The sequence below is a fragment of the Salmo salar genome, chromosome ssa28 (assembly GCF_905237065.1).
Source record: "Salmo salar chromosome ssa28, Ssal_v3.1, whole genome shotgun sequence".
In the NCBI taxonomy this organism is placed as follows: Eukaryota; Metazoa; Chordata; class Actinopteri; order Salmoniformes; family Salmonidae; genus Salmo; species Salmo salar.
In genome coordinates, this window is record NC_059469.1 from 15,295,461 (window position 1) to 15,315,509 (window position 20,049).

The 20,049-nt window shown below is 43.3% G+C and overlaps 3 protein-coding genes across 4 annotated transcripts; 2 read left to right on the forward strand and 1 right to left on the reverse strand.

The window, feature by feature from the left end:
• The first annotated feature begins 53 nt into the window (after positions 1-53).
• pgp (phosphoglycolate phosphatase) lies at positions 54-2,673 on the forward strand. The gene is given in 2 exon segments (NM_001141174.1): positions 54-518; positions 1,958-2,673. Coding segments are annotated over 2 exon segments (264 nt in total). The 5' UTR covers positions 54-276; the 3' UTR covers positions 1,980-2,673.
• Positions 2,674-2,808: 135 nt separating this feature from the next.
• Positions 2,809-7,656, forward strand: bricd5 (BRICHOS domain containing 5). Of its 2 annotated transcripts, XM_014179693.2 has the most exons (6): positions 2,914-3,166; positions 3,780-3,911; positions 4,122-4,262; positions 4,452-4,559; positions 6,227-6,371; positions 7,160-7,656. In XM_014179693.2, exons 1-6 carry the CDS (start codon positions 3,110-3,112, stop codon positions 7,252-7,254), a joined length of 678 nt encoding a protein of 225 aa, XP_014035168.1. In that variant the 5' UTR covers positions 2,914-3,109; the 3' UTR covers positions 7,255-7,656. The 2 variants fall into 2 exon arrangements, with proteins under 2 accessions (XP_014035169.1, XP_014035168.1); XM_014179694.2 differs by lacking the exon at positions 3,780-3,911 and having other exon boundaries at positions 2,809-3,166.
• Positions 7,657-7,820: 164 nt separating this feature from the next.
• Positions 7,821-15,684, reverse strand: mlst8 (MTOR associated protein, LST8 homolog (S. cerevisiae)). The gene is made up of 9 exons (XM_014179695.2): positions 15,538-15,684; positions 14,873-15,029; positions 14,534-14,585; positions 14,283-14,445; positions 14,117-14,192; positions 11,429-11,581; positions 9,108-9,232; positions 8,822-8,985; positions 7,821-8,448 (listed from the first exon to the last, which is right to left on the reverse strand). Exons 2-9 carry the CDS (start codon positions 15,005-15,007, stop codon positions 8,330-8,332), a joined length of 987 nt encoding a protein of 328 aa, XP_014035170.1. The 5' UTR covers positions 15,008-15,029; positions 15,538-15,684; the 3' UTR covers positions 7,821-8,329.
• Between the last annotated feature and the right edge of the window lie 4,365 nt (positions 15,685-20,049).

The following is a 20,049-nucleotide window of genomic DNA, read 5'->3' on the forward strand; positions in this document are numbered from 1 at the left end:
TGATGCAATGATATAAGGTCAGGAAACTTCGCAATAAATCGTTATTGAAGACACCAAATGATCCAACTGCAAGATCAAACGAAATAGTACTCGTGCTTAAATTGAATGTCATATTTCTTCGGGGAGATTGTTCTCGTACATTTTGCGCTAAACATCGTGGCTAGTCTGCAAGAAAGTGGTAGCGTTCAGTGACGTTAGCTAGCCAGTTCTTTTTGAACACTGACTGATCGAGGAACAAGAGATACCGGTAGCTGACAGTACGCACACCTTTTCCCAATGGCTGTGTCAAAATGCACCCGGCTGAACGGTCCCTTAATAAAGCAAATGTTAGATTCTGTGGACAGTGTCCTCTTCGACTGTGATGGTGTCATCTGGCGAGGGGATCAGGCAATCCCTGGCGCCCCTGACGTTATCAACCTGCTCAAGAAGAATGGAAAGAAAGTGTTTTTCGTCACCAACAACAGCACTAAAACTAGAAAGATGTATGCAGACAAACTGGCATTGATGGGATTCAACGCAGCTGAGGATGAGGTGTTTGGGACCGCGTACTGCTCTGCAATGTACCTAAAACATGTCTCCAGACTACAGGGCAAAGTGTATCTCATAGGAAGCAATGCAATGAGGCAGGAACTAGAAAAGGTTGGGATCCAGCAGACGGGTGTGGGGCCTGATCCGATATCAGGTGTCCAGATTGATTGGGCCAACGTGCCCCTGGACCCTGAGGTGAAGGCAGTGGTTGTTGGGTTTGATGAGCACTTCAGTTACATGAAACTGAACAGAGCCCTGCAGTACCTCAACAACCCTGACTGTCTACTGGTGGGAACCAACACTGACACCAGACTGCCCCTGGAAGGAGGCAAAGCTGTCCCAGGTAAGTAGGATGTTGTCTGTGCAGAGGCAAAGCTGTCCCAGGTAAGTAGGATGTTGTCTGTGCAGAGACAACAGCTGGAGTATGAACCAACAAGACTGTGGTTACCGTACACATGGAGTGCGCACCATCTGTGGCAGAGTCCGTAGTGCTCACATACAGGGAGGCTACATGAGTGCTGTGTTAATGATCTTTAGTAGCTTCACATAGCTTCACAGCCAGTGTGATGCAATAACATGAGGGGTTTTCCACTGCCCCAAGCCAGATCTTTCATCTCTTACTGTATGTTTAAGCATGTGTCAACAACACTGAATGTCTTCCCCTCTCTGTCTCCACCAGGGACGGGCTGTATCCTGAAGGCTGTGGAGACCGCAGCCCAGCGCCAGGCCCAGACGGTGGGAAAGCCCAACCACTTCATGTACGACTGTGTGGCCAGCCAGTTCGGCCTGGACCGCACCCGCTGCCTCATGGTGGGGGACCGGTTGGACACGGACATCCTGCTGGGGTCCAACTGTGGCCTGAAGACTCTGCTGACCCTGACCGGGGTGTCCACTGTGGCTGACGCTGAGGCCCATCAGGAGAGTGGCTGTCCGGAGCGGCTGGGGATGGTGCCTGACTACTACGTAGAGAGTATTGCAGAACTCCTGCCTGCTCTACAAGGATAACCAGTCAGGGCGTGGAAAAGATAAATAGGTTTTTATCTCAATGAGACTTTAGCCTTGATAGATGATAATTCGATTAATATTGATTAATTATAAAGGACCGTTAAGGACTGTGTGCGTCTGAAAACCCAGGCTTGTTTCCGGGTTACGGATGTGAAAATTCAGGAAGGTACAGAGAGTTAATCAACTGCTTCGATTATACTAAGACTGCAACAAAACAAACCTATATTAAAGTTATTTTAACTACAGTATGCTATGGCTGAATATATATTCAAGATATACAGCCGGTGTAGCCGAACTCCTCATGGAGAGCTACTGGGTGTGCAAGCCTTTGTTCCAGCCCTGCTGTAATGCACCACATAGATTCAGCAGCAAAAAAGGAAACAAATAGCAGGGCTGGAACAAAAGCCTGCCCAGCACACCCAGTAGCTCTCCAGGACGAGGGTTAGCCACTCCTGATTTCCAGTGTTGATAAATGGATTTCGATTTTCTTTTCAAATGAGTTGTTCATGAAATGGTAGAGAAGTATGTGTTGTGTGTTTGGGTGAAAAGGAAGAAGGGCTATGCAAGGCCTGTGTTCTTTGCTCAATATCCCTCTGTAGCAATGATCTCAAACACAGAGGAAATGTGTACACACTGCTTTTGGGTATTTCCCTCATCTGTGTGCATACATTTGAAATCACGTCACTCAATATTTATCTAAGGCAGAGAGCTATGCAGAAATACAGTAAACTGGAGTGCACTGACAATTCATCAGGAATTATATATCTTATGTTGTCCACTCTCATGTTCACTGTACCAATGCTGTGTTTATTGCCATTTACATTACCCATTCACATGAGGAAGTATACATAAACTGGGTTATACTCTTATTGTATCCTGATGTATTGTAAATGTAAAAATAGAACTACCTTTTGTTCCCATTCAATTAGAAGTTTAGGGGTTTGCGCAATAATCAATGATCTTGTTAAGTGTGTTTTAATGTAACATAATGTCAGTCTTAGTAACTGTCTATAATATGTTAGATTGTCTGTACTGCCAATACAATAATCAAACTACTGTATCATCCTCTGTCCTTGACAACAGTATTCACCTTGACTCAAGTAAATCAAACACTGATAAAAAAATAAACATACCTTTTCCAAAATGTAAGGCTTCCCTGTGGATTGTGTTAACTTCAACACAGTGGGCTGTGCTAGACCCTGGTGTTATTATCACAGAAGCTCTTAAAGTCACCTTGGCCTTTCATCGACTGGACGGTCCTTCAGTCCATTCCTCATATCACCCTGCCATGGCCGATGACAGAGCCTGTCCACAGAGGTGAGTTTGTCTCACCCCTTTGTCCATTGTCTGGGGTGAGGGTAGCCGGCCAAAGGGTTTGGACTGTCACGTGTGTGTCTGTGAGGGGGAGGTAGGCGAGGAGAGGGGGAGACGGGTCTACAGAGAGCGAGAGAGAGAAGTTGGCCAGGTGTATCGCAGAGCGTCTCACTCAGTACTGGTCATGACCGCAGCTCGATGCAGATAGGTGAGAGAAGAAGGGTGAAGTCGGAGTGAGAGAAGAGAAGTCACCGGACGCAGGATGGTGAGGTGTTGGAAACGTTCAGAAACCACCGGGTTGGAGGATTCACAACGCATGGTAGGAGTGGGACTCATCTATACCTCGCTCAGTGGTGGTTCAAATGATCTGTGGCAAAAGTCCGATTTTTTTGTTGTTAGCCTCAATGATTTTGTTGCTCTTGGAAAAGTTATTTTCATATAGGTAGAAAGACTTTTGGTAATGTTATGGTAATGTTATTTGTGCAATACTGACAGAGCAGGGTCCCCAACTGGCGGCTTTATTTGGCCCCCCAAGCAAAAAATACCAGGAAATCAGCTCCAAGTGATTGACATTTTGGAAATCTGTTCCCAAGCATTATATAGAGACATGATCGTATAGAAATGTAAGCAAGGTTTGAAATGATTATGTTTTAGTTAAATATGATATCTGTTTGGGCTTGCGGTCAATTTGCAGTCTACAAATGATTTGTCATTATGTTCCGCCCCCCTGACCATCCGCTCAAGAAAACATCCTCCGTCGGCCGAATCCAGTTGAGGATCCCTGTCATAGGGTATAGTGTGTCATTCGATTTCAAGTTTGAACAAACTTGTTGTTGAAGTCAACAATGTTGTTGAATCCAGAAACAGTCAGACACTCACCCAGACAAGTGGCTATGTAGATTGTGATAAGCTGTTGTGTATGGTCTCCTCAGGACGAGGGTCCAACAGTGTCCTGCCAGTTCCCACACAAGGCATTCTGGGTGACCCTCAGTGCCACTCTCCTCCTGGTCATCATCGCCCTTGGCGTCAGGGGGCATCTATGGGTCAGACAGCCCGACGCACAGGTGGGAGACACAACTCTCACCTGATTCACCTGTCGGAAACACGTTGCTTTGTATTTGGCATTAAAACTGTGAGGTGTTGTAGCCCAATCTAGCATAGATGCACACATGACTGTGGTTGATGTACAAAATATTCGCTCACACTTGTACAATCACAATGTTGATGATGAGTTTACATTGAGTAAACTTATCCCTCTACTGTGGTCTTTACAGGTTGTCAGAATCACAGTTCCGGATCTGACTGGAACCCTGATCAACCAATCAGCATTGGTTGACAAGCACAACGACCTGGTGACCTATTCTGTGACCTCACCGGCCAACCACACAACCACCGTGCTCTTTGACATCAAACATGTAAGGAGCAGACCTGTTGAAAGTGTATTGAACTGAGGCAAGCTGCAGTGAACCTTTCTGTTTGTATGGCTGTTTCCTTATTCAACATTGTTGCATTGTAAAAGGCTGGTTGTCTAGAAACAGTTTCCCATGCTAGAACTGAGCTTCAATGGATGCTGAGCTGACATTGTGTTATGTTTGTTTGTGCAGGGTTTGATATGTTACAAACCTATGAACCAGGAGACTTGCTACCTGAGTAAGATGGAGAGATCTGACTATGAAAACATGCAGTCCCTTCTCCAGCAGTCAATGCAAAAGGTAAAGATGTTTCACCTTTCCAACATATAACAGTGTATGAAACATACTATTTTGGATTTCACTTTATATGAGCCTGTTACCATGCAAAGGAAATATGCCACATAGGGACTTATTGGCATGGCAACAACTAAAGAGTATGCAGAAACACCCTACTGTGTGTCAGCTGGCTCTCAGTTGAGGGTGCCCCGTTACCTTACACTGTTGCTAATGTGTGAGTTGGCAGTGGGGGTGGATCATTGTAAGTGACTGATAGCTTAGTGTCACCTCTGTCTCCCTCCATGGCCAGCCAGACCCTATTGGACTTAGGAGTGTTGATTTTAGCATCCCTCTCCTCTCCCTGTCCAGAGAACGAGTGGGAGGTAATAGACTGAACAAGGCCTTAAATGTTTATAGTGTAGTGTCTCTCCAGGACTGAATTCCTCAGGGCATCTGATCCTCCTAGACCTCTCTCTTCCCTGGATCCCCTTACAGGTTGGGACAGCAGTGGGGCTCAGATCTGCACAATGGCCACTCTGTTTGGGGACTACTGGGTTTGTTAAGGCTTCACTGGGCTGGAGAAAGTGGCGAGACTATGGTTGGTTAGCGAGGGAAGGGCCAGTCCTACAGTGGACATCTTTAATGAGGTGTGCTTTTTTTTTGCTATGTTTGGTCAATGTCAATGGTCATTGCAGAATGGACGGGTTGCTTTTCTGCTGTGGTACCGTGTATCTACAGGGCCATGGCGATATCTACCGTTGTCCTTGCTGGGTATTTGTTAGTTATTTTATTTTGAGGCCCATTAGCTTTTACTTTATGAGTCGATTACTTGCTCATATCAGATTGAATCATGGTTATCAGGGCCTAGGATAATTCATTTATTCACAAGAGCTGGTGTATGATTACTCATGTCATTAGTTAATTACCGGTTCATTACTCCATAGTTATGGACCATTGTGCAGCTGGACTCGTTCAATCATTAATTGGTTGTACAGACTTAAGTTGCATATAAACTCAAAAGAGAAATATGCCACGTATGCCAAAATCCCAAGTGTTTCATCCTTTTCTCATGCTATCTGATAGAAACATAGTCGTTTGTGTTTGCATTTGAGTTCTGACTCTCACGGTATCAAGTATCTCGTAGAACTATACTTCAGCACGAGAACCACCCACTGATTGTGGTCATTAAGTGTCTGATTTAATGGATAGACTTCATCCACATAGAAAAGGCTGGGCCTTTCTGAGAGCAAAATATCTCTTCTGCAGCATAATGCTCTTTAGAGTGGAGGGAATCGGGCTGTTAGAAGGCTCGCTCAGGCATAACGGCACTTTAAGTGGTCCCTATCGGACTCATCACCAGTGTAAATGGTGCAATTACTAAATGGCCATTGTGCCAAATGAGAGAGAGCAGAGTTCAGCTGAGAATGATGCAGGGTTGAGTGTTTAACCTGGCATAGACCACTGAAGTGATCTAATAGAGATACTGCTCTATAATGGCAGCTTGAGTTTCATGTCTGCCAAAGAACACTGTTCTATCCTTATATAGAATCTTAATTGACACTTGTATTTGTTGTTAGAAAAACCACTGAGGTGACCTCACAAGCAGTGCAATCATAATTCCTCTTTTGCTGTCCCTTTAGCTTGCTCTCATCATTCATAATCCTGAGAAAAATGTGTTCATCTTCTGCCAGGAGGTGTTGTTGGGGAATGAGACCCAGAGACAGACAGAGTTCCTGGGGGTGATGGGGGGCAGTCAGGTTGATGTGTCCACCCTGGAGGAGCCTTTACAGGCCCTGTGTCGACACAGCTCCATCCACTGGACCAGGAGACAAGACGGTGAGAGTACCCTTCTTCACATCATTATAGCTTCATGCTAAATACACATTCACTTGCCTTGGCATTTATACAATGACATACATTTATGTAACTGTGGACTGTTTTATTTTAATGTGGGTCCAATTTTATATTAAATTCTGGGATAAATCAATAGTCATACAAAGGAAAGACCAGGGGCTCTTTTGTAAAACAAGTTCCTCAGACTGAGGGAGAGCTTTCTCCCTGTGTCTTTGTGTGTTGGCAGCTCTTTCCAGAATAGGGCAGAGTGAGAAACATAATCCTAAACTACTGTGCTGTGTGACCTTTGCAGTGTCGCAGCAGTAAACTTTCAGACTTTTACTCAAGTAATATTTTACTGGGTGACTTTTACTTGCCATTTTCTATTAAGTTATCTTTACGTTTACTCAAGTATGACAATTGGGTACTTTTTTCATCACTGCAAAACCCCAAAGTATGCAAGTCAACTACAGTGTTAATGGAACCGTATTTCCAGTTTTACTCACTTGGTGATTCAGAGGAGCCATCCTCTCAAACAGTTAGCTATCAGTGCTTTCTGCTATAGTAAGGGTTAGATATTGCACTAGTGATCTAACAGCTACAGTTAGTTAGCATAATGCTAAACTGCGGTGCTGTGTGACCTTTACAGTGTGCCAGAAGTAAATAAGAAGCACAACCTTCAGGCTGAACTCACTGCTATTTATACTTAAGTACTTTACACCACTTGGGTTTTGTTGGTCTTCGCTACCAAACTGCTTGTTCAGTAACAAACCCTCTCACTTTCTCTGAAGGTCCAGGTAAACACCGTCTGGTCTACTTCTGCATTGACATCTGCTTCCCTAGTAACATCTGTGTGTCTGTCTGCTTCTACTACCTGCCGGAGTGACCTGCCATCATCAACTCTCAGGCAGCACATACCAGCGCTGATCAGGGAAACAGAGTGCTCCTTCTCATCCCTGCTAAGTCGCCGGCTGCAAAAAAAACAATTTGAATACAACCGGGGAACAGCAGCCAGCTTTGACTCAATACTGCAGCTACCTTAGTCCCTTCTAAGCTTTCGCCTCAGTCCTTTCCATTCCGAGGGACGGAAACAAGCTGTCAAGTTTATCTGCAGACTCCCCTCGTCACCCTCCCTTGATGTTTAATACCTTCCCTTGTGGCAGAGTTTTGGAGATTATAAGAGTCCGTTTTTTTTGTGCTTGTTATTTCCTGTACTGCAACCCACAGCTGATGAGTCATTGTGTGTGTAACCATTCCTGTTTACTGGAGTGTGTTAAAATGACTTGATCCCTCCAATAAAAAACAGTTGTGTAAAACACGGATTGTCTCTTTTACTATAGAGAAATGAAATAGAATCTTTCCAACACTTCATACCAAAAAACAAAGCCTTCTTTGTGGTAGTTCCTGGTATGATGTATTAAAACAGAGAATCAAGACAAAAGCACCACAGAGTAACTGTTACACACCAGTTAGTCTTTACTGGAATTCATCATATCCTGTACAGTCACACATGGGACTCAGTCCACATTTCAGTTTTTCAAAGACCTCACATTTGAGACTTTTCACCTTTGATTGAGCTACTGAAACTAAATACATTATTCTAGCTATGGCCCAGAGTTTTTCATGGTAAGGAAACTCCTCGCCCAAGCTATAAGACACAAACAAGCCCATAGACCTCCTTGTATCCCCAATCTGTCAAAATGTGTTCCTTATGAGAAATATAAAAACAGCCTCTCTCCTCTCTCTTATCCTGATAAATCAAAAGCTTTTGTGGAAGCAGAGACAGATGGGTGTGTGGATATATATATATATACACACACACACACACACACACACACACACACACACACACACACACACACACACACACACACACACACACACACACACACACACACACAGTCACAGAGCTTCGCTGTAGTGCAGCTCCTCATCCACTGGAGTCCACTGCTGCTGTCTCCTCAGCCCAGCACGCTGTCGTTAAAGGCCAGACACACCACAGCTTTCTGATGGCCGCTGTACTCCCTCTTGATCTCACCAGTCTCCACACACCACAGCCGTGCCAGGTTGTCAGAGGAGGCTGGAAGGAAATTCATCACATTTACTGATTGATCCGTTGGAGCACAAGTCAGAACTGCCCAAACGTGAGTTAACTAATGAGTTTGAGGCTCCATGCCGTCGCGGCTCAGGATTAATCATCACAATCTATAGCCACACTAGAAAGGACGGAAGTCAGTCACTTTCCAACAGCAAAAACCAATCCCTTACCCTAGATCAGGGCTCTCCAACCCTGTTCCTGGAGAGCTACCAGCTAATTGTTAAAGTCGGGTGCACTAGATTAGGGTTGGAGTGAAAACCTACAGGAACAGAGCTAGATAAAGTGTAAATACACATGAATCATTTAGTTGTTATCGTGCATAATAAAACACACGGGGAAGAAATATAACACTGACCTGTTACAATGTACTGTGAGTCTCCAGAGAAGGCACAGTCCCACATCCAGCCTCGGGACGTCTCTCCAGGGTTGTTACTCTTGATGCTCAGCTCCGTCATCAGAGAGAAGTTAGATGTTCTCCAGATCTTACACGTCTGGTCCGCCGAGCAGGTCGCCAGCAGACTGTGGGGAAAAGACACAGTTAAGTCACATATACAAGACATGCAATCAAAGCTTCCTACTTCTAAATAGTTGATGTTGGATTATGCACACATTCCTTAAAGAAATGTGTGTCGTGTACTCACGTGGAATCAGGACTAAATTTACAGCGGAGGGAGTAGCGCTTGTGAGCGGGGATCTTGGTTTTGGGGATGAGCTGTGTCACCTCGTCACCCATCCCTCCTGCCAGGTTCCACACGTAACAGTTTCCCTGTGAGAGATGGACAGTGATCACAATTTAAACTCAAATTAGCACTTTTTTTTTTTTATTGGTTAATTATTCTGATCAAGAATATAAACGCAACATGTAAAGTGTTGGTCCCATGTTTCATGAGCTGAAATAAAAAAGATCCCAGAAATGTTCAGTTTTCTATACGCACAAAAAGCTTATCTCTCTCAAATCTTGTGCACAAATGTGTTTACGTCCCTCTTAGTGAGAATTTCTCATTTGCCAAGATAATCCATCCACCTGACAGGTGTGGCATATCAAGAAGCTGATTAAAATCTCTACAGGATCGGTGTCCCCCCTGCGGAACGGTTGAGCTAACATGCGCTAATGTGATTAGCATGAGGTTGTAAGTAACAAGAACATTTCCTGGGACATAGACATATCTGATATGGGCAGAAAGCTTAAATTCGTGTTAATCTAACTGCACCGTCCAATTTACAGTAGCTATTACAGTGAAAGAATACCATGCTATTGTTTGAGTGCGCACAGTTATGAACTTGAAAATGTATTAATAAGCCAATTAGGCACATTTGGGCAGTCTTGATACAACATTTTGAACAGAAATGCAATGGTTCATTGGATCAGTCTACAACTTTGCACGTACACTGCTGCCATCTAGTGGCCAAAATCTAAATTGCGCCTAGATTACTAAGTCATATATTGGCCTCTCTCTTGCATTTCAAAGAAAGAACAAAAATACGAGCTAACAGATCTAATGTGATATATTCTGCTATATTAATTTCACATTTCTACAAACTTCAGTGTTTCCTTTCAAATGGTATCAAAAATATGCATATCCTTGACTGAGGTCCTGAGCTACAGGCCGTCTACCGGAGCTGTTAGATTTTGGTCCGATCCTTATTAAACAGCATGATCATTACACAGATTCACCTTGTGCTGAGGACAATAAAAGGCCACTCTAAAATGTGCAGTTATGTCACACAACGACACAGATTGCCACAAATTGGCATGCTGACTGCAGGAATGTCCACCGGAGCTGTTGCCAGAGAATTACTGATTGATCCGTTGGAGCACAAAGTCATTTTAGAACATTTGGAAGTATGTCCAACTGGCCTCACAACCGCAGACCACGTGTAACCACCTGCAGGATTGTCTGAGACCAGCCACCCAGACAGCTGATGAAACTGAGGAGTATTTGTCTGTAATAAAGCCCATGTGGGGAAAAACGTATTCTGATTGGCTGGGTCTGGCTCCCCAGTGGGTGGGCATATGCCCTCCCAGGACCATTCATGTCTGTGCCCCTGCCCAGTCAAGTGAAATCCATAGATTAGGGCCTAATTAATTTATTTCAATTGACTGATTTCCTTCTATGAACTGTAACTCAGTAAAATCTTTGAAATTTTGGCATTTATATCTTTGTTCAGTATAGTTTAGCAGCCAGATATCTAAACTTATCACGGTCGAAATGTTTAGAATTGCATGAAATTAGCTCTAAAACAGCTAATTTTCCTCTCCGACCAATTGCAAAATGAGTACAATTGATTGAAATTAGTTATAAAATTGCTAAATCTTCTCTCAGCCCCATGGCAAAATGTGTAGAATTGCCGCAAACATGCTTTAAAACATTTGCTCTACACCCCATGGAAAAATGTGTCGTATTAGACAAAATTAACTCTAAAACAGGGATGGTTAACCGGCCATTCTTGAAGGCCCTCAGTCGGGGTTTCAACTTACTGTTTCGAGTTCGAATAGACACGACAGAAGGTGACATTTTGAAATTCGCCTCTTGTTATGTCAGTCAGCTAGCTTTTTTAGATTGCCAAGTTAGCTGGGCGCTAAACTATCTAAACTTGTTATCAGTGTCGAATTACCGGCTGGGGGGCCCCCATTGATTTGGTTATTGAGTCTCACTCAGATATAATGTATTTTGATTTGTTTAAAAAAAATGGATTACTACATGATTCCATATGTGTTATTTCATAGTTTTGATGTCTTCACTATTAATCTACAATGTAGAAAATAGTAAAGATAAAGAAAAACCCTTGAATGAGTAGGTGTGTCCAAACTTTTGACTGGCACTATAGTTGCACAGACCCGTGAGAAACTGTGGCACCTCATGATGAGTTCAGATTTTTTTTGGCCCCAACCCCATCAAAGTTGCCCATCCCTGTACTAGAGTGTCCAGCATAACTAAATTATATTTTTCAGCATACTGACCGAGCTATTGACTGCTGCCATGTAGCTGGCGTCTGGGTCGATGTGGACTGAGTTGATGGACACTTCTGGTTCAGGAATAAGCTGCTCGTTGTGATCGGTCTTCAGATCCCAGATATGGATCACACCGCTCTGGTCCCCCACGATCAATTCAGCCTGGAAAATACACAAGCCTGATTGAGAATCAATTAGATACAATAAGAAGAATTTAAAAAAAGGGGCAATATGCAGTTGCTACATACATTTTTGGACTTATAATTCATTTATAAGTACCCATGAAGTTCAACTTCCATACCCCATCAAAACCCCAAATAAGCTTGTTTTACTCCTATGTCTGTAAACAAAGTAAATGTAAACAGACACTGTAGAGCCTCAGAACATGGCTAAAACTATAATTTTGTTATCATGGATAGTCAGTCCTTGCGTTTATAGCTCTGTCCATGAATTTCAGAGTGGTTACATTTCTCCAGCCCAATCCCTCAGCTATTTACCAAAACAGTGGCAGGGACCAGCTGGCTGGATTGTCTACGGACATAGTCTGCTGTTCCCACTTGCTTCAAGATGTCCACCATTGTTCCTGTTTCCAGGAAAGCAAAGGTAACTGAACTAAATGACTATCGCCCCGTAGCACTCACTACTGTTATCATGAAGTGCTTTGAGAGGCTAGTTAAGGTTAATATCACCTCTACTTTACCTGACATCCTAGACCCACTTCAATTTGCTTACCGCCCAATAGATCCACAGACGATGCAATCGTCATCGCACTGCACACTGCCCTATCCCATCTGGATAAAAGGAATACTTATGTAAGAATCCTGTTGATTGATTATAGCTCAGCATTCAACACCATAGCACCCTCTAAGCGCATCATTAAGCTTGAGGCCCTAAGTCTGAACTCCCCCTTGTGCAACTGGATCCTGGACTTTCTGACGGGCAGCCCCCAGGTGGTGAAGGTAGTAAACAACACCTCCACTTCGCTGATCCTCAAGGGTGCGTGCTCAGCCCCCTCCTGTACTCCCTGTTCATCCATGACTGCATGACCACGCACGCCTCCAACTCAATCATCAAGTTCAGAAGACACAACAGTAGTAGGCCTGATTACAAACAATGACGAGACAGCCTACAGGGAGGAGGTGAGGGCCCTGATGGAGTGGTGCCAGGAAAATAACATCTACCTCAACGTCAATAAAACAAAGGAGCGGATTGTGGACTTCAGGATACAGCAGAGGGAGCACACTCCCATCTACAACGACGAGACCACAGAGAAGGTGAAAAGCTTCAAGTTCCTCTGCATACACATCACTGACAAACTGAAATGGTCCACCCACACAGACCGTGTGGGGTACAAGGCGTAACAGCGCCTCTTCAACCTCAGGAGACTGAAGAAAATCGGCTTGGCCCCTAAGACCCTCACAAACTTTTACAGATGCACAATTGAGTGCATCCTGTCGGGCCGTATCACCGCCTGGTATGGCAACTGCACCGCCCGCAACCGCAGGGCTCTCCAGAAAGTGGTGCGGTCTTCCCAACGCATCACCGGGGGCACTGCCTGCCCTCCAGGACACCTACAGCACCCGATGTCACAGGAAGGCCAAAAAGATCATCAAGTACATCAACCACCCGAGCCACGGCCTGGTCACCCCTCTATCATCCAGAAGGTGAGGTCAGTACAGGTGCATCAAAGCTGGGACCGAGAGACTGAATAACAGCTTCTATCTCAAGGCGATGAGACTGTTAAATAGCCATCACTAGCCAGCTACCACCCCGTTACTCAACCCTGCACCTTAGAGGCTGCTGCCCTATATACATAGACTTGGAATCACTGGCCACTTTAATAATGGAACACTAGTCACTTTAATAATGTTTACATACTGCTTTACTCATCTCATATGTATATACTTTATTCTATTCTACTGTATTTTAGTCAATGCCACTCCGACATTGCTCGTCCTAATATTTATGTTTCTTAAACCCATTCTTTTAGATATGTGTATTGTTGTGAATTGTTAGATATTACTGCACTGTTGGAGCTAAGAACACAAGCTTTCGCTACACCCGCAATAATATCGGCATGTGACCAAAACGTTTGATTTTAGTACGCTTTGTTTTTGTTATAACTGCTGATTGCCGCGTTAAAGAAGGCAAGGATTAACAAAGGTGTTTATCATCAGTTACAGTACAACCACAGAGTTTCTGAACTCAGAGGCGCAACATCGCAAGACTTCCGGGAACACTTGCAAAACAAACCAGGCAGAGCAGGCAGGGACTTGGGGTTTGAGAAGTCAATGTTGTTCATTTTCTGTAAATATAAAGGGACAACCTAGATTTGAGCCAATGTCTTAAGTAATTGAACATGTTATTACTCCAACCTCGTGAAAGTGACAAACTGATGTTTTCATTTTCGTCAAAACAACTTTTATATTGAAGGAGTGCCTTTGATTTGATGGCCTGCACATGCGCAGTTCGGCGCAAGACGACAGTTAGACCCAATGACGTGTTTCTACGCATGAGCCTAGCTAGCCAACGTCGCTATGACATCGCCTACAAGTGTGATCAGGGATTTATTTTGGAGAAGCAGTTTTAGCCTACCTTCATACTGTATCTTCTTTGGTACAACTCACAGTACTGTATCAGTCACAGTGCTCCCTCTAGTGGTGGCATATTTCAATCGCTTTTGAGACACTGACTTACCTGGTTGGGATGAAGACATACACAGTTGATGGGAGCATTGACCTGAAAGATCCTCTGGCATTGCAGGTTCCTTGACCTAAGACCAGAGCAATATATGTAGCTTGGTGAGAATTCCATAGCAGGCAGACACAACAGGAAGCGACAGTCGCCATATTATCAAGAGTACCTCAGGTCCCAGATGCGAGCCATGCAGTCCTCTCCTCCTGTGTACATCCAGCGGCCGTCCTCATGGAAGCCCACTGACGTAATGTTCTTACTGACGCCATCATAGTTTATGACCGGGTTTGGGTTGTTGGAGTTTAGATCATACATACGGATGTGTTGATAACCTTTGGAATAGAAGAAAAGATACACAGTCAAGTACCATGTTAATGATTATGATGAGTATGGGTGTGAATATTTTATTTCTGCACAAACCTGCAGCAGCAATCATACTTCTGTCGGGAGTAACTTCAAGGGAGTTCACTTGCTGAAAGTATTGGTTAAGAAAATAATTAAAGGTAGCTAAGCTACAATGATTGTGCAATAACAGCCTTAGGATCAAAATACGTATTTTTGTTTGAAAATATGTTATCAACATATTGTGCTCACTAGGGGATGTTAATTTAAAAAAAGATCTCTAATCAAGGAGTTGGAGGCCTTTCTAAGTTGTTACAACCAACAATGACATGGGATCTTAGAAATGGAATAAAGGCAAAACCAGCAAGAAATGTCTTTCTTGATAGATTTGTGTGAAGCATGCGAAGGTAAGGATACTGAGTCCTGGTGCTGGACTGTCCTGGTGCAGATGCCGCTGTGGGCCTGCCAGAACCGCACTGTGTGGTCATATCCTGCGGTGGCCAGAATCACCGGGTCACTCCCCACTGTCCCCTGGCCCTGGTTCACGTTCATGCTCGAGTGCTGTATGTTGTCACTGCAAAACGAGCGGTAAAAGTGTCAAATATTGGAGGCATTGAAGAGCAATAATGTCAGTGAGTAATAATGCCAGTGATCAATAACTTTATATCACTGTTACTTAGCTATCAAGTATTTCTGACAGCACGTCAACAACTTGCCAGACGTAAGCCGAGCTATCCTTTAGTAGCTCTGGTCCATTCTCATGCGTTTGATATTGTGTCAACCAGAGCTACATTTAGTGTTCTCCAGCACAGTAGTAACATCTTTACTTTGGTGAGTTTCTAAAATATATTAAATTCAGTCAGTCATTAAAAAGATATTCAATCCTCTATGAAATAATCAATTTAACTTGCCAGAGAGCAAGGGCAACTCGTATTGTCATCGCGCGATGGACTAGAGCAAAGTTAGCTAGCTATGCTAGCTAGTCGCCTTGTCTATTTAGTTTGTTAAACCATTTGGTGACATGGATGACATCCAGACAAATCGTGTGCAAATGGCACTAGCTAAGAAAAATATTATCTTACCTCCAAGATATGTAATATTTTAATGACAAAAGTGATGCGAAAGCTGTAAATAGCCTTGCTTGTGTTTTTTCCGGAAATACTGTAGGGCGTCGGACTAATAGTTCCCCACCACAATAAGTGCTTTACGCTAGGTTCCGGTTTCTAACTGGTTCCGGTTAGCTTCTTCCCTACTGGTCTATTACCACCTGGCTTCATAGACGAAAATGTGTCTGATAGCTAGGTAACTATATATGTTTGTTTAGTTTTTTTTAAGTAACAATATAATATAGACAAAGGGTGCGTTCGTAAATTCAATTTGGAGTGCCAATTTGGAGTCCGCGTTTGTAAATTCAGAGCGTTTCGCTCTCAGAGCGTTCAGAGCGCACAACGGCAGTCAAGCACCCAAGCTAAGTGGCTAACTTGATACCTACTTCCAGACACAAATGAGAGAACACCTCACTCTGACCATTTTACTTGCCCTCGGAGAGCTGGTTAAGCTGTTTTCATGACATCCAGAGCGCTGGTGACTAACTGTGCTGCTGGCAACAATTTAATTGCTTTTTTTGCCGACGTTTACCGGCACAGGCCATACGGGTGTTGAGCATTCATAAATTCGTCAGTTATTCTGCGCTCTGTCACACTGACAAGGGCTCTGAAATTGGAATAGATGGCTAGAGTGAATTTACGAACGCATCCAAAATCAGGCAAGAATGCTTCACAAAAAAAACACAAATATAAATAAAATAACGGAGTATACTACCTGTATAGTGCCCTTAAAAAGACACTACAGTATTCAAAAGTTATAATAGCCTTAACCTAAAATCTGCTGTATTTTGGTAAATTAAAGGTCTGTGGTATATAAACATAGCATAAGAGGTAATGGTCCATGACGAGATAATACAAAACATATACAGGAGAAAGCATTTTGCTCAATGGCCCCAACACAAGGCAATATGCATCACAATATGTGAAAAAAATTAAGGCATCTGAATTTCCCTTGCGCACTTGTGAGTTTTTGTCCTTTTTGTCCTTGACCACCTCATCATCAGTGTACTCAGTGGGTTCCTCTCCAGGTTTCAGAAGTTTGCCAACATAGTCATACTTTTCTGTGAAAGGGAGGAAGAAGATGTTCCTGAGAGACATTAGCTAGACACAACATCACAACCCTTCTCAAGGACATTGTAATCACTGAGTGGAGAATAGCCTTCGCTTAAAAAGACTCCCTCCCATGTGTGGGTTTGAATTCACAGCACTACTCAATGTAATGACAGTCTGGGTTGAACTGAAAGTGTTAATTTGATGCAACATAGTGTTTACGCCATTATGTCCTAGTATGGTGCCATATTGAATATGCTGTAGCTGCTAACTCTTCTATCGTAGTCAAGCAAAACAACAAACACAGAAGTTGGCTAAAGCATAAACAGACTGGACCACCATACGGCTAGGTGCATCAACACCAGTGGAGGCTGCTGAGGGGAGGATGGCTCATAATAATAGCTGGAACGGAGTACATGGAATGGTATCAACCACATGGAAACCACGTGTTTGATGCCATTCCATTGACTCCATACCAGTTATTATTATGAGCCATCCTCCCCTCAGCAGCCTCCATCGATCAACACCTTGCACTGCATTTTGTTGAGTGGAGTGTGTGCATGTGATGTTGACCGCAAGAAGTCCAATTTGCTTGAGGTAGAAGTTGAAAATACAGTATCTGACCAAGTGTTTTCTAGCAACTTCTACCAACGCCACCATCAACTCACAGGTGAACTGGGTCTCCCATTTGTTAAGGGTCTCCTGTTGCATGGCGCTGAGACTCGAGAAGTCGTTGTGAGTGTCATTCAGGGCCTCCTTCTCCAGACAGAACATGGTCAGGCCCCTGGAGGCATCTTTACCAGCAAGCACTCCATAGGGACACACTGGAAAACATCACACACAGACAGAGTTTGATTTGAAATTCTGACAAGTATTTTCACAACTAAAATGTGATTGTGAATAGACACAGGACCTAACAAACTATTTGTCAAGGCTTATAAATGGGACAATGACAACCATTTAATGAAAGTAGTATTCACTGTTTCTTAAATATGGTGAAAATAAAGTTCAACTTCCACATGAAGGGAAAGAATAATAGTGAAAACATCAAAACTATGAAATAACACATATGGAATCATGTAGTAACCAAAAAGGTGTTAAACAAATCAAAATACATTTTAGATTTAAAAATATAATAAAAACTGAAAAGTGGTGCGTGCATATGTTTATTTTATTTTACCTTTATTTAACCAGGTAGGCTAGTTGAGAACAAGTTCTCATTTACAACTGTGACATGGCCAAGATAAAGCAAAGCAGTGTGACACAAACAACAACACAGAGTTACACATGGAATAAACAAACATACAGTCAATAATACAATAGAAAAAGTCTATATACAGTGTGTGCAAATGAGGTAGGATAAGGGAGGTAAGGCAATAAATAGGCCATAGTGGCGAAATAATTACAATATAGCAATTAAACACTGGAGTGATAGATGTGCAAGTAGAGATACTGGAGTGCAAAGGAGCAAAATAAATAAATAACAGTATGGGGATGAGGTAGTTGGATGGGATATTTACAGATGGGGTGTGTACAGGTGCAGTGATCTGTGAGCTGCTCTGACAGCTGGTGCTTAAAGTTAGTGAGGGAGATATGAGTCTCCAGCTTCAGTGATTTTTGCAGTTCGTTCTAGTCATTGGTAGCAGAGAACTGGAAGGAAAGGCGGCCTAAGGAGGAATTGGCTTTGGGGGTGACCAGTGAAATGTACCTGCTGGAGCGCATGCTACGGGTGCTGCTATGGTGACCAGTGAGCTGAGATAAGGCGGGGCTTTACCTAGCAAAGACTTATAGATGACCTGGAGCCAGTGGGTTTGGCGACGAATATGAAGCAAGGGCCAGCCAACGAGAGCATACAGGTCGCAGTGGTGGGTTGTATATGGGGCGTTGGTGACAAAACGGATGGAACTGTGATAGACTGCATCCATCCATGTATTCACCCCCTTTGCTATGAAGCCCCTAAATAAGATCTGGTGCAACCAATTACCTTCAGAAGTCACCTAAGTAGTTAAATAAATTCCATCTGTGTTCAATCTAAGTGTCACATGATCTCAGTATATATACACACCTGTTCTGAAAGGCCCCAGAGTTTGCAACACCACCAAGCAAACGGCACCATGAAGACCAAGGAGCGCTCCAAACAGGTCAGGGACAAACAAAGTTGTGGAGAAGTACAGATCAGGGTTGGGTTATAAAAAAATATGCGAAACTTTGAACATCCCACAGAGCACCATTAAATCCATTATTAAAACATTTAAAGAATATGGCACCACAACAAACCTGCCAAGTGAGGGCCGCCCACAAAAACTCACGGACCAGGCAAGGAGGGCATTAATCAGAGAGGCTACAAAGAGACCAAAGATAACCCTGAAGGAGTTGCAAAGCTCCACAGCGGAGATTGGAGTAACTGTCCATAGGACCGCTTTAAGCCGTACCCGCCACATAGCTGGGCTTTACGGAAGAGTGGCCAGAAAAAAAGCAATTTCTTGAAGAAATAAATAAGCATACACGTTTGGTGTTCGCCAAAAGGCATGTGAGAGACTCCTCAAACATATGGAAGAAGGTACTCTGGTCAGGTGAGACTAAAATGTTGCTTTTTGGCCATCAATGAAAACCGTATGTCTGGCGCAAACCCAACACCTCTCATCACCCCGAGAACACCATCCCCAGTGAAGCATGGTGGTGGCAGCATCATGCTGTGGGGATGTTTTTCATCGGCAGAGACTGGGAAACTGGTCAGAATTGAAGGAATGATGGATGGCACTAAATACAGGGAAATTCTTGAGGGAAACTTGTTTCAGTCTTCCAGAGATTTGAGACTGGGACAGAGGTTCACCTTCCAGCAGGACAATGACCCTAAGCATATTGCTAAAGCAACACTCAAGTGGTTTAAGGGGAAACATTTAAATGTCTTGAAATGGCCTAGTCAAAACCCAGACCTCAATCCAATTGAGAATCTGTGGTATGACTTAAAGATTGCTGTACACCAGAGGAACCCATCCAAAGGAGCTGGAGCAGTTTTGCCTTGAAAAATTGTCAAAAATCCCAGTAGCTAGATGTGCCAAGCTTATAGAGACATACCCCAAGAGACTTGCAGCTGTAATTGCTGCAAAAGTTGTCTCTACGAAGTATTGACTTTGGAGGGGTGAATAGTTATGCACGCTCAAATTCATTTTTTTTTGTCTTATTTCTTGTTTGTTTCACAAGAAAAAATATTTTGCATCTTCAAAGTGGTAGGCATGTTGTGTAAATCAAATGATACAACCCCCCAAAAAATCTATTTTAATTCCAGGTTGTAAGGCAACAAAATAGGAAAAATGCCAAGGGGGTGAATACTTTCGCAAGCCACTGTATATACAATACCAGTCAAAAGTTTGGACACCTACTCATTCCAAGGTTTTCCTTTATTTTTACTATTTTCTACATTGTAGAATAATTGTG

Excerpts from the sequence above, each read along its gene's own strand:
- bricd5 (XM_014179693.2), top strand. The coding sequence starts at position 3,110 with ATGGTGAGGTGTTGGAAACGTTCAGAAACCACCGGGTTGGAGGATTCA. Across the intron at positions 3,167-3,779 it reads TGGAGGATTCACAACGCATG|GACGAGGGTCCAACAGTGTC; the intron begins GTAGGAGTGGGA and ends TGGTCTCCTCAG. Across the intron at positions 6,372-7,159 it reads CTGGACCAGGAGACAAGACG|GTCCAGGTAAACACCGTCTG; the intron begins GTGAGAGTACCC and ends CTTTCTCTGAAG.
- mlst8 (XM_014179695.2), bottom strand. The coding sequence starts at position 15,007 with ATGAACGTGAACCAGGGCCAGGGGACAGTGGGGAGTGACCCGGTGATT. Across the intron at positions 9,233-11,428 it reads TGGCAGCAGTCAATAGCTCG|GGAAACTGTTACGTGTGGAA; the intron begins GTCAGTATGCTG and ends CATCTCTCACAG. Across the intron at positions 8,986-9,107 it reads AAATTTAGTCCTGATTCCAC|TCTGCTGGCGACCTGCTCGG; the intron begins GTGAGTACACGA and ends TTTTCCCCACAG.